The sequence below is a fragment of the Melospiza georgiana genome, chromosome 8 (genome assembly GCF_028018845.1).
Source record: "Melospiza georgiana isolate bMelGeo1 chromosome 8, bMelGeo1.pri, whole genome shotgun sequence".
Lineage (NCBI taxonomy): Eukaryota > Metazoa > Chordata > Aves > Passeriformes > Passerellidae > Melospiza > Melospiza georgiana.
This window is the reverse complement of record NC_080437.1, coordinates 1,767,619-1,781,664: the sequence shown is the minus strand read 5'-3', so window position 1 is coordinate 1,781,664 and position 14,046 is coordinate 1,767,619. Positions and strand designations below refer to the sequence as shown.

General features: G+C 46.0%; 2 protein-coding genes across 6 annotated transcripts in view; one reads left to right on the top strand and one right to left on the bottom strand.

Moving 5' to 3' along the window:
• CTNNA3 (catenin alpha 3) overlaps positions 1-14,046 on the bottom strand; it is a 411,331-nt gene that overhangs the window by 225,239 nt on the left and 172,046 nt on the right. The window lies entirely within an intron of this gene.
• LRRTM3 (leucine rich repeat transmembrane neuronal 3) overlaps positions 1,903-14,046 on the top strand; it is a 78,036-nt gene continuing 65,892 nt past the window's right edge. For 2 of the 3 annotated variants that reach the window (XM_058028690.1, XM_058028691.1), the window contains exons 1-2: positions 1,903-2,267; positions 2,603-4,134. In XM_058028690.1, the coding sequence (XP_057884673.1) occupies positions 2,264-2,267; positions 2,603-4,134 (1,536 nt within the window). In that variant the 5' untranslated portion in view covers positions 1,903-2,263. Of the gene's footprint in view, positions 2,268-2,340; positions 4,135-14,046 lie in introns of those variants that run through there. The other variant, XM_058028689.1, reaches the window with a different exon arrangement.

The window sequence follows — 14,046 nt, the reverse complement described above, 5'->3', positions numbered from 1 at the left end:
AGGCTGTGTGCCAGGCGTACACTAAGTTGCATCAATTCTTCAGGAGAAAGGATCTGGATGTTATTGGAAATTTAACATGCTGTGTTTGAACCAGGTGAAGAGACAAACCTAATTTCAGCCCATTTAAGTTTAGGAACCTAAAAGAGTAATTTCAATGAAGAGTTTACCTCTCGCAGACATCTACTGTCAACGGAGGAAGAGCAGCGGTTCCAAAAGACAAACTGACTTACCAAAGGTCTGAGCTGTCTTCTCCCTGCTCCATCAAGAACAGAGACACCCCAGGGCAGTGATGGAAAGCCTGTACCAGGACAGCAGCCTGGCACGTGGCACTGCTGTCAGCACAAGGGCTCAGTTCCCACTGCACTCTGCAGTTTGTCACTGCTCCTCCACCCTACAGAGCAGCCTGCAGAGCCCCAAACAAGCTGCAGCAGAGCTGGGGGGATGGAGCTGACAGGGATTAATGGAGCAATTAACCCTTTCCCTCCCCACCCATCTGCCCCAAGGAGGAGAACTCTCACAGAATGTGCCATGACGCAGGAATATATTTCTGACATGAAAGATGTTGGTAAGTGTTAGCCAGGAATGACTGCACTCCTCATTTGGGAGCTCTGGTTTGGTTCATTAATACTTGTGAGATTACTGTAAACCTGAGGTCATTCACAGCCTAAGTACTAGCAAAGGTGGCATTTTAATGCATGGAAAATTTTAGATTTCATCTCATTCTAAGTTATTCTATTCTCACAGCAGTGAATAATTAAGGAAAAGCCAGAGGACATTATTCCCAGGGTACACATTCTCCCCCAGAAAGGCAAAGTGGTTCTCAGCACTGTCTGGCTGCATTTGAGGACTGCACTCTGCACTCCTAATGAGCAGCACAATTCTTCCCAGCCCCCTGCCCATTCCTGCACAAAAAGGAACCAGGATTTTCCACTTGCCCACCATCATCTGTGGTCACATCTTTCACAGCGAAGGAAGGCTGCCAGCATGGTGGATTTGCTGTGACACCATCTTACCCTTGCTCTGCCCAGATGAGAGCATGTGTTCTTTCCCCACTGCACGCAGGGAAGAAGGGAAAACCAAGCAAAGACAAGGTGGCTCTCCTGGTGGTATTTGATGACTGTAGAACATCACACATATAAAAAGCTCAGCATTACTGTACCTTCACATAAAATCCTGTCCCTGTCCTGAACAACAGTAAAACAATTCACCTCATTAAGGTACCACACCAAGCTGCGTAGTCGCTGTGCTGTAAAGGCTCTGGAAGCCTGTGGTTGAAGCGTTAGTGTTGTGGAACAAAGTGACAGCAAGTTGGGAAATAAATGAGCACAGTACTCACTTCTAACCTCCTGGCACTGAGTCTTTTAACAGAGAAGAAAAAAGCAAAAATGGAAAATGTCAGCCCCAAAAACATTTTTCACGTTGTAAAAAATAGAGTCCGCTCTAAAGCACTTGATAAGAGACACACTGAGGGGTCTGAAAAATAGTGAGTGGAACAAAAAGGTTATGTGAACACATCTAATGTAATTAAAAAAAAAAAAAATCTTTCCAACCAAAATTTGTATCTGTGTTGTACAAACGTCACGTCAGCCCTTAAGACGAAAGTCTCGGCAGCTCAGGGATGCAGGGCAGCACTCGGGAGCACGCAGGGAGGGTCGGGGCAGCCCGGCAGGCCGGCAGCGCGCACGGAGCGAGCGGCGCCCGCTCTCCGGCAGAGCTCGCTCATTTGCAAGGGAAGGCGGGCACTGCACATGCCCGCGGTGCCGCCGCCGCTGGGGGCAGCTTTACATAAGGCTGCGCCCGGCGCCAGCCCGCTCAGTCGGCCGGAGCTCTCGGCATGCCGGGCCGCGCTGCCCGCAGCTGGCGCGCCCGAGCCGCGGGCCCGGGGCACGGCGGGGCAGCGCCCGGAGCGCGGCGCCGCGGGCTGCACCCACCCACGGGCGCTCCCATGAAGCGACGCTGCGAGAGCCGCGCTCCCAACTAGAAAGATGCAAAACCGTAATATCCGTGAAGATCCTATTACCTAGGAAGAATTTGACGTTTTGCTGCGAACGCTGTGTTGGGATTGATTTATACTTGGAGTGCTCTGCACGGCTGGCAAAGAATAATGTTCCAAAATCGGTCCGTCTCCCAAGGGGTCCAATTTTTCTTCCTGGGTGTCAGCGAGCCCTGACTCACTACAGTGCAGCTGACAGGGGCTGCCATGCTTGTGGCACACTAAGCAAAAAACAAAAGACCTAAGGACGACCTTTGAACAACACAAAGGATGGGTATGTTTTTCATGTTGCCTTTTTAATTTATAGTTCATAGTTACTGCATAGCCTGTGCTTTAATTGCTCCGTAAACTTACCTTGATGTGATTTGTTATTATACTTAAATGGCTTAGGGATTACACCTTTTACCCAACTATTTGCCAGTAGTTATATTGAGGTATTCTTAAAACAAACCAAAAAAAAGCCGAGTTTAAGAAAAAAACCCGATGTGAAAAGTAGTCGAGTCAAGCTAGGGCTTTGTAAATGATTGCTGAAGTAAAAGATATTAGCATGATTGAAAAAAATGACTGATGTGTGGGGGGATAACTTTTCTAAGTTGTTTTTATTTCCAGGTTTCAATGTAATTAGGCTACTGAGCGGATCAGCTGTAGCTCTGGTAATAGCCCCTACTGTATTACTGACAATGCTTTCTTCTGCTGAACGAGGATGCCCTAAGGGCTGTAGGTGTGAAGGCAAAATGGTATATTGTGAATCTCAGAAATTGCAGGAGATTCCCTCAAGTATATCTGCTGGTTGTTTAGGTTTGTCCCTTCGATATAACAGCCTCCAAAAACTAAAATACAATCAATTTAAAGGTCTTAATCAACTCACCTGGCTCTATTTAGACCATAACCACATCAGCAATATTGACGAAAATGCTTTCAGTGGAATACGCAGACTAAAAGAGTTGATCTTGAGTTCCAACAGAATCTCCTATTTTCTTAATAATACCTTCAGACCTGTGACAAATCTCCGGAATTTGGATCTGTCATACAATCAGCTGCAGTCTCTGGGATCTGAGCAGTTCAGGGGCTTAAGGAAGCTGCTGAGTTTACATTTGCGGTCCAATTCCCTAAGAACCATTCCTGTTCGAATATTTCAAGATTGCAGGAACCTCGAACTGTTGGACCTGGGTTATAATCGCATCCGGAGTTTAGCAAGGAATGTGTTTGCAGGTATGATCAGACTGAAAGAGCTTCATCTGGAGCACAATCAATTTTCTAAGCTCAACCTGGCACTTTTTCCAAGGCTAGTCAGCCTTCAAAACCTTTATTTACAGTGGAATAAAATCAGTGTGATAGGACAAACTATGTCTTGGACCTGGAGCTCATTACAAAGACTCGATTTATCTGGCAATGAAATAGAAGCTTTCAGTGGACCTAGTGTTTTTCAGTGTGTGCCCAATTTACAGCGCCTCAACCTGGATTCAAACAAGCTCACATTTATTGGTCAAGAAATTTTGGATTCTTGGATATCTCTCAATGACATCAGCCTTGCCGGGAATATATGGGAATGCAGCAGAAACATTTGCTCTCTGGTAAACTGGCTTAAAAGTTTTAAAGGGCTGAGGGAAAATACAATTATTTGTGCCAGCCCCAAAGAGCTGCAAGGGGTGAACGTTATCGATGCAGTGAAAAACTACAGCATCTGTGGCAAGAGTACCACGGAAAGGTTCGAACTGGCACGAGCCCTCCCAAAGCCAACGTTTAAACCAAAACTCACCAGGCCTAAGCACGACAGCGAGCCCCCCGTGCCCCCGACGGCGGGAGCCCCCGAGGGCGGCCCCGAGCCCGAGCACGACGCGGAGCACATCTCCTTCCACAAAATCATCGCCGGCAGCGTGGCCCTCTTCCTCTCGGTGCTGGTGATCCTGCTGGTGATCTACGTGTCGTGGAAGCGCTACCCTGCCAGCATGAAGCAGCTGCAGCAGCGCTCGCTCATGCGGAGGCACAGGAGAAAGAAACGACAGTCGCTGAAGCAAATGACTCCAAGCACACAGGAATTTTATGTAGATTACAAACCCACCAACACTGAGACCAGTGAGATGCTGCTGAATGGAACGGGACCCTGCACGTACAACAAATCGGGCTCCAGGGAATGCGAGGTATGAACCATTGTGATAAAAGAGCTTTTAAAGGCTGGGAAATAGTGGTGCTTTATTGAACTCTAGGGACTATAAAGGGAACGTTTTTCTCACTTTTCTGGCACAGCTCTTCCATGTCCCTTTTTTGTACATTCATAATACTGGTCATTTTACTCTCATACATAATCAGCTCATTGAAATTTAAATACCGCAATCAATGTGAAGCCTGAGCTCTGGTTTAATACAATACCTATTGTGCAAACCCTCTACTGATCTCATTAAAGTCTCTCTTGTTTTTAAATAGAAAACTTCCTTCATAAGTAATCCACTGCACCTGCACCAACTGTGCCTCTGTTTAGGGAGAAAAATGACAAAAATTAAAAAAAAAATCAAACTCAGGGTATCCCCCTCTGCCTCCCCAAACCCAGTCCTTGCTCTAAAACTCACTTTTTGAGCCCAGAATGAAGTAAAGATCCAGGTGCTGTAGTATCATATGAATTCTGAGTTGTCTGAGGGTAGAGATGGTGCAGGAACAGCTCTGAAAAAATGCCTGATTGCTGCTCTACACAAGAGAGACTAAAAAGCACCCTTAAGAATCACACCAGAGGCAAAGCAGAGGGAAACCTAGGCTTAATAAAAAATTAAAAATAAAAAGGTACAGTGGTATTTACTGTACTGCATTATACCCCAGTGTTTCTAGGGCCAATAGCTAGCAATTGAAACCTGTTTATGTGACTTCATACAAAAGGTGCCAGTGTTTATCCCTACATCCAGTTGCCTTTCAGAAAATAGTCAAAAGGCATTCATTAGATGAGGAGCAGAAATTCCTTATTGATGCAATTAGAGGAACTCAAATGTGCAGCAGCAAAAGCAAGACCACTTCCTGCACACATTTGTTTCAGCTCTCATTAGGAATTCCCTTTTCAGGACTGTCAAAGGCATTTATGTAGCTGAGGAAACCATTAAAATCCATCATTTTCTTCTGTTTCTGTTTATTGGCTGGGCTAGGCTCGCTAAGGTTGTGTGTTATGTTTTGCACAGTGTCCCTCTAATAACTAAATAAAGCTTCATCACTTAAAATGCCAAACACTGTGCATTTTAGACATACTACAGCTGCACAGAGCTTTCAGAGAAAACTGGTTACTCACTGATGTGAGAGTAGTCCACCCAAAAATCCTTTTACACAAATCAGTGACAAATCATTTTCCTCTCTTACCAAAACCCTAATGACATTACAGAATTCACACATATTCAGTTTTAATGTCTAGTCATACAGCAGTGGTTGTGGGCAAAATACAGATTTGTAACCCAGCTATTCCCTGCCTTCCTTCTCCCAAAATCATGCATTTTGTTGGCTGCAGAAGAATAGAATATCCCCCATATTTGCAATTAAATAATACCTCTTATTTTGATAATCAGGAAGGGAGGGTATGAAATAACACAGCAGCACCTTTATAGAAGTCAGTAATTTAATTATCTCCATTTTTGCAACTTGATTTGGCTTTGTAAACTGCACATCTTCAATCACTTGGGAAGGAATATTTCTACAAGGCAGTTTCACTGCAGCAGATGAGAAAAAGCAAAACCTTAACAGAAGGTTCTCCTGAATTGTTACTGAAAAATCCCAATCATAGAAAATCACCTTGAAACGTGCTCAATACAGTGAAAACAAAGATAGAAACGTCTCTTAAAACTACTAATACACTTGGAAGGGTTTGGGCTGGGGTTTTTTTCACAGAATGAAACCATTCTCCTTTTCAAGGACTGTAGTGAGGAAATAGCTGAGGGTGGAAGCTGGAGCTGTGCTGAGCCCTGCAAGAGAGACCCCATTTCCCTGAGCACCAGGACCCCCCAGCATTCACAGTGCAAGTGCTTGAGACACTTCAGCAGCACAGCAGAGCTGCACCTCACTTGTGCCTGGGAAGCTGCTATTAAAAAGTCAATACACATTTAATTACCCAGGCTACTGCAGGATTCAGTTTTCTACCAGCACATCCTGCTTATCTCTGCACTGAAGCATTAGAGTTTGCTATAAACTTCATGTTAACAACCATCCCTGTACTTCAGGGGCTTCCATCTCTGCAGTGGTGACTAACATTGGGCACAGCCAAAACATATGGATGTTCATATATACATACATACAGACACACACGTGTGTGTGTGTACAAATATAAATACACATAAAAATAAAATTAATTTTTTATATTTCATTTTAGGACTGCTAACTGCAATCAGAAAATAATCCCATACTATTACTTAAGAATTTTTGTTATTCAGAAATATTCAATGCATCTTCTAAAACCTCTTAATGGACTGTGATTGTGAGAGTTGTCTATAATTGAATTGGACTTATTATGCTTTGTGTTTCTTTAATGCCTTGTTCGAAACATTACTCAGAAAGTGCTACCTGTAAAACCATCACTAGCTCCCTTTGAATAATCAATTATAGGCATGAAAAAGCAAATCAGGCCAGTCTGCCATGAATCCTGGATGGGTCACAAAAACCCAGCAGGTGCATTCATGCACAGACATGCTCAGATCCCCAGTCCCCTCCCAGCCTGGGAGCTGCAGGTGTCCCCAGACACGTGGGTCAGTGTGTGATTGCTGCCATGGCCACTGGCAGTGCAGCCCCTGCCTGGGCACACACCAAACACACCCAGTGCAGCTCTCTGAACCCTGTGCACAGCCCAAGGCCTGGCAGCCAAGGTTTTAAATCCCACCCTGGTGCCCATGGCTTAGAGAGCATTTTGAACCAGCTCCACAGCCCCTTCAAACACATTATGAACTCCATGTTTTCATGTGGGCAAACCCCACATGAACTCAGCTAACCTGAGCCTCACCACTGGCAAATGAAATACTCCAGCAGTGACTTGGTTTGTGTGGCAAGGCCACCAGAGTCACAAATTCTGATAATCTTGTGGGAATGACTTGGTCTTGGCTGAGCAGCTCTAAGTCCCCATGAAAGGCTGCCCCTCTCCTGAATACAAATGAAGTGCTGAAGCCTCAAAGGTTCCAGCAAAGAAATTTCTCCTTTGCTTCTCTCCAGTATCTAAAATCTTGATCCCACTTAGTCCTGGTTTTTGGATAGTTTGGCGCCAGTCTCTCACAAACCTGTTAAAATCTCCCTGGGGTGATGCCAAGCAATCCTCAGAGGATGTCAAAGAGCCACAGCAGCTACCATGGCTCTCACAAACCTGGGAGCCTTCACACAAGCATTTTAGGCACTGAGTTGAGGAAGGTGTGACCAAATGCCTCCAATGACTTGGTTCCTCTTTAATGGAGCTGATACCACCTTCATATTCCAGTTTTAGGAGAGCAGCAATGGGTGTTGAAGATGTGTGTAATTTCTTTTTTTTCTGTTTGTTTTTGGGATCTGTAGCCATTTACTGTTCCTTTTCCTGGGACATGTATGGTGTTCTGGGGCTACCACTGCAGACCAGGGCTTTTCAAGCTGCAGACAAAGTGCAGGACTCTTCCATGCCCAGTGTCATTGTCACTGGGTTGGCATCTATGTGTGTTTAGACAGTGTTGAGACAAATGTTAGGTGGAATCACCAGACTGCTTCATTTCATTGTAGCACCCCAGAAACGTTGAGGGCAGTCAGGACTTTCTGTGAGACACAGAGAGACCATGGCAAACAGAGTGAGAGATCTGAGGGGATTTGCTGGATCACACAGAGGCTGAGTGCTCTGTCTGTGCTCTGGGAGTGTAACCCAGCCCTTGCACCCAGATCCCCTCCTTGCCTCTCACAGACCCAGCTCATGGAACGTTCAAGTGCCATTTCAGAGTCACACACCACACAGAATGCACATCTTTGGGAAAATAACATAACTCATGCACTGAGCAAATTGGAGGAGACTGGTAATGCTCATTCACCATGTTGAGATCACCTCCAGCAACTGCAGAGTAAGAGAATAATAATGAGAACAAGTGGCTTGAGTATAATGACTGCCAGCTCCTCTGCTGGCTGGCTTTCATGACTCACTGTCTGCACCTCCAGAGTCATCACAGCTGAAGCTTTGGCAAAGCTCTCTTTTCTTATTAGTATAAAATGGTGAGCCTTCATATAAAATTCAATTGCAAAATCAACATAAATAAACAATATGCCTGCACATACAATTAGAAATTTCCAGTTTGCTGCAAGCAAATGGTCTTTGCTGTCAGCCCTCAGTGCTAGATAAATATTCCATGGGTGAATTTCTGTGGAACAATAGTGACATCCAGTGGGTAGGGAGCTTAATCACAGGTACCTCCTGCATAAATCAATTCCCACTGAGATGTGTTTGCCTCTTCCCTTGGCATCCTTCTCTGTCCCACAGGAGAAGCATCAAACCCTTGCAGCACAGTGAGCACTCAACTGGAGCTGTGTACAGCAGCCACAACCTGCATGTAGTGAGGACATGGAGAAAATAAGAGCAGGTGAAAGCTGGCAGGGAATGGTGACTTCCATCCAGTGTGGGGGTCACTACTGCCAGAAAAAGGCAAGGAGTATACAAGCAGCTCTAATGAGTTTGTGGCCACTGGTTTAGAACTTATTATTTAGAAAACACCACTTTAATAGACTAGAAAATAAACTCAGGCCACAAACAACTCATTCAACCTCCTAGTAGCAGAAGACTAAAAATGTTTTTCTTCAGTTTATAATAATGAGAGAAAGATTTTATTAGACATTAAAAGAAGGACAATTCAATACCTGGGAACAAGCCCAAGTAAGAACTTCCTCTCAAAACCACACAATGTCCAAAGAGACAAGAGGAATATGATGCAAGATCAAATTCACAAACAGTAGCAAAGTCCTACAGTGGCAAATATGACATGGATGTGCAGCACATTTGCTTGGGCACGACCTCAGGAGCATTTTGCTGTACCTGCACTTGGTTTCTGACTCTGTGCCAGTGTTCCTGCCATGGTCCTGAACCACAGGGAGGGACAGAAGGCAATGAAGTCAGGATTGCAGCTCTGTTGATAAGATTCAGGTTTCACTGCCCCACAGAAGGTGCACAGGAGCTCATTTCCCCCCACACTGGAGGAAATCCAGCTGCAATTCTAACTTTTGATGCTTCAGGTGGCCTGGGAGGTTACCTATCAGTCAGCCCATGCTCCAGTGCTTTCCTTTTCAAGGCTTTGGAGAGTGGGGATCATCACAGGAGGATAAAATTTCTGATTGTGGTGTGATTCTCAGGGCTACAGCCAAACTCCTCCCTGGCATCACCACCAGCAGAGCACAGCAGGGCACACAGACACAGCTCAACAGGAGGGCATAACAGAACAAAAAGGGTTTTATCCAGGGCCCTGTGGGACAATTAGCTGGGAGCTGATGGCCAACGTTTTACCTACCAGAGAACCTGCAAATCTCATTTGGGACGAGCACAAACATCATAAAAGCAAGAATGAAAAAAGATTTGCAAGTAGGCACTATCTTTTTATCCCACCAATCCATCACAGAAATTACATCTCCCTGCAAGTCTTGTCTTGCTCACCTGTGACACCACAATGACCACAGCACTGGCATTGTAATGGAAGAATGAGCATTGTTTACTGAGAAGGGGCAAAAGGCCAGCTAATTCATATTTATTAGCTTCTTCCTAAAGGGCTTAATGACCTACTGATGTTATTACAGGAAATACTAGATATTCATGTGAAAACTCAAACATTTAAGATTCTTCATCACTAAAATCAACCAAACTCTTTAACAGAACAAAACAATTCATTCTTGACTTACTGTTTGTTAATGTTTCCCACAAACTTTTGTTTGCCAAAAAGCAACTGAATAACTGGAGGTGTAACCTTGAAAAAAAGTCCTCCAAAAACCCTTCACATGTCCTCTTAACCACTAAAGCCATTCCCTTCCTGTGTTCATGCCCAGCATTCTCGTGGGCACCTCTGTTCATGGCCATAGTTACACTGAGAGATGGAAAAAAAACAGGGAAAGGGCTGTGTGTGGCTTACTGCACAGGGAAAAAGTCAGGAAGGGTCACTCAGCTTCTCCAGAACTTAAAAACTGGAAGTAAAAGATACAAAATGATAGATAGATGATAGATAGATAGATAGATAGATAGATAGATAGATAGATAGATAGATAGATTGATTCTGGGCATCTTTAGACATCAGACAAAAAACTTCTCTTTTCTTTCATACCTTACTAAATGACAGGAAGAAAATACCTTCCTATAATGTAAGACATTCTTTCCAAAGCTGTGGGACTGAGCTGGTGTTGGAAAAAGTCTAAACATATTCCATCCTACTGTTGTTGTTTCTGATGTGATTATTTCCAGCAGCTGCAGAAGTGGTAAGATACAGCTCACAGGTAACATGTGCATTATTCTAGCTGAGCACATCCTCTGGCCTTTATTTCCAGCTTCATGGCAAATCCTAGGTTGTGCTGTTGGCTCTTCATGTGCCCTTTGTAGTCAGGAACAGCTTACTGAATGTTGGAATGCCAGTTCTTTGCCTGTGTATGCAGCAGTTGGCACTGGAGAACTCATGGTTCTGATTTTTTAGGCACTGGTGTTTTCTAGTTCCCTAAAGGCTGCAAAGCTCACAAACAGACTCCAACCTAAAGTCATGAGATTATCATCCCCTTCCTGGTTCAGCTCTGAGCCAGGGGAGAAAAGGTGCCCCAAACATTCAAAGGTGCAGCCAGGATCCCAGTGAAAGCTGGGTGCCATGATCTAGTTGAGGTATTGCAACATGGGTTGTGATCTTAAAGGTCTCTTCCAACCTAGAAATTCTGTGATTCTGTGAAAGTTGGGCACCCCAAGGGTCTGGTGGACACCCCAGGATCCTGGTTGGGCATCCCCAGAGCCCTGGTGGGCATCCCAAGGGCCCTGGTGGGCACCCCAAGGGCCTGGTAGACACCCCAAGGGCCTGGTGGGCACCCCAAGGGCCTGGTGGGCACCCCAAGGGCCTGGTGGCTGCTCCCTGTGCTGCCCTAGGGAACACTGAACAGCCCAGGGGAGATAATGAGCAGGAGTAGTGCATTAGTAATACAAATCCACTGAAAACACAACCATCAGAAATGGATTCCCTGTTCCAAAAATACAGACTTCATCATGTATGTTCTAGCATACACACTGTCTTGTTTGATTTAACTTGTTAAAATGCATTATTTAGCACTGCACAAGCATCTCTTTGGTGCTGTGGTGAGTTGTGCAAAAGCTGCAGGTGATGAAAGCAGGGAAAGGGAACACAGTTTACAAAAAGAGTCAAACAGAAAAACACTTCAGACAATCCTAATTAGTGTGCTGTAACTCTTTTTTCAGTCTCCTATAGATGATCCTGTTTATTTTAAAACAGACTGCAGCAAAGGTTTTCAGACCTGCAAATGGGAATTTCAGCACCCAAATATCACCCATTTGTTGCACCAGTTGAGCACTTAACCTTTGTTATGAGACATTATCTCCTCTCCATTTCTCCCCAGAACTGGACATTTGAACATGACTCAAGGGTCACAAAGTGCTCTGGCCACCTCCATGAAGCTATTTTGAAAAATTACCTCCCCAGAGATTTTGGCAAATCCTCTTGCAAGGGAAAGGGAGCAGCTGTGCCTCAGTGAGTGCAGATGGGGCAGACCCACCTCAGTCACACTGGGAGGGCTGCAAAAGGATGGAAAAGGATGTTGATAGCTGGGGAGCTGCCTTCTGACCTGACTGGAACTAATTCCTGGCACACAGTTACAGTGACCTCACCTCAGAAAATAATCAAGCATGGTTCACCTTAAACAGCTACAGATTCTCAAGTCTGGCTTCTTTTAGCCAGAAGAGTTTATTCCTCAATTTCTCACTAATAACAATCATAGTAATCTTACACAAACACTTAGTCAAAGTATGAGAAAAGGATCACCTTTTCCTCTTCAATAAAAAAGTAACATCAAATAACATGCCAGCACATCAGAGTTTTGTTAGCAGTGCACTGTATCTTGTAATGTGACACTCTCAGATGGCAGCACTGCCTTGCAGCCATCTGGGACATGAGTCATATCCTCAGAGCAGTCAGCTTCATCCTGCCCTGCCCCAGAGCTCCCAGCTTCTGTGAGCATCCCTGAGCTCCAGACACTGCACTGTGCTCATCCCAGCCATATCCATGTAGGACACACATCCCTGTGCTCCAGACACTGCACTGTGCACATCCCAGCCATTTCCATCTCAGACACTCATCCCTGTGCTCCAGACACTGCACTGTGCACATCCCAGCCATTTCCATGTAGGACACTCATCCCTGTGCTCCAGACACTGCACTGTGCTCATCCCAGCCATTTCCATGTAGGACACTCATCCCTGTGCTCCAGACACTGCACTGTGCTCATCCCAGCCATTTCCAGCTGGGCACTCATCCCTGTGCTCCAGACATTGCACTGTGCTCATCCCAGCCATTTCCATCTCAGACACTCATCCCTGTGCTCCAGACACTGCACTGTGCACATCCCAGCCATTTCCATGTAGGACACTCATCCCTGTGCTCCAGACACTGCACTGTGCACATCCCAGCCATTTCCAGCTGGGCACTCATCCCTGTGCTCCAGACACTGCACTGTGCACATCCCAGCCATTTCCATGTAGGACACACATCCCTGTGCTCCAGACACTGCACTGTGCACATCCCAGCCATTTCCAATGGGACACACATCCCTGTGCTCCAGACACTGCACTGTGCACATCCCAGCCATTTCCATGTAGGACACACATCCCTGTGCTCCAGGCACTGCACTGTGCTCATCCCAGCCATTTCCATGTAGGACACTCATCCCTGTGCTCCAGACACTGCACTGTGCACATCCCAGCCATTTCCATCTCAGACACTCATCCCTGTGCTCCAGACACTGCACTGTGCACATCCCAGCCATTTCCAGCTGGACACTCATCCCTGTGCTCCAGGCACTGCACTTTGCTCATCCCAGCCATTTCCAATGGGACACTCATCCCTGTGCTCCAGACACTGCACTGTGCTCATCCCAGCCATTTCCAGCTGGGCACTCATCCCTGTGCTCCAGACACTGCACTGTGCTCATCCCAGCCATTTCCATGTAGGACACTCATCCCTGTGCTCCAGACACTGCACTGTGCACATCCCAGCCATTTCCATCTCAGACACACATCCCTGTGCTCCAGACACTGCACTGTGCTCATCCCAGCCATTTCCATGTAGGACACTCATCCCTGTGCTCCAGACACTGCACTGTGCTCATCCCAGCCATTTCCAGCTGGGCACTCATTCCCTGTGCTCCCAGGGCTGTGACTCACACTGTGATACCCTCACCATCCTCCTTCCAGCACAGGATCCCTGCAGGAGGGATGGACACCCAGCTCTGGAACTCCTCCCAAGGCTACTTGTACCCAGCTCCAGCAGCCTCTCTGCTCTGGGGACTAAATGTCTGTCTCTACTTTGATTTATCTGCAACAGCAGTTCCCAGGTTACACCAGTGACACAAAATGCAGGCCTGCAGCAAAGCCCAGCAATATTATGACATGAGTTCAGAAGCCCCAATTACCAGACAGAAACTCATCCTTCATTAAAGAACACATTTACTCCAAGCACACTGGACAGCACCTCCCACCCACCCCTGCTGCTGCTGCTGGCAGCACAGACAAGAGTTTCATTTTTCTAGTGAGCAAGCAACAAGCACAGAGGGTATGAGAGAGAACATTCCACAAGGGAATCCTGAGCCCTGGGTCAGGCTGGGCAGAAAGCAGCAGCAGTGCAGGGAAAGGGGCTGGGAGGGCAGTGCAGCTGCCTCAGTGTGCAGGAGCTGAAGTGCAGCAGTGTCCATGGAGGTCTGATTTTATGGAAGTTCAGAAAAGCACAGGAACTTAGGCAGCCATGCACAATTCCCTGCTACCCAAAGGACAGCTGGGCTGCAGCCACAGCACATTATGGCAAGTTCTGATGTGCAAGAGCAGTAGAAAAGGATTTGAAATTGTAACGTGAGGGGTTGCA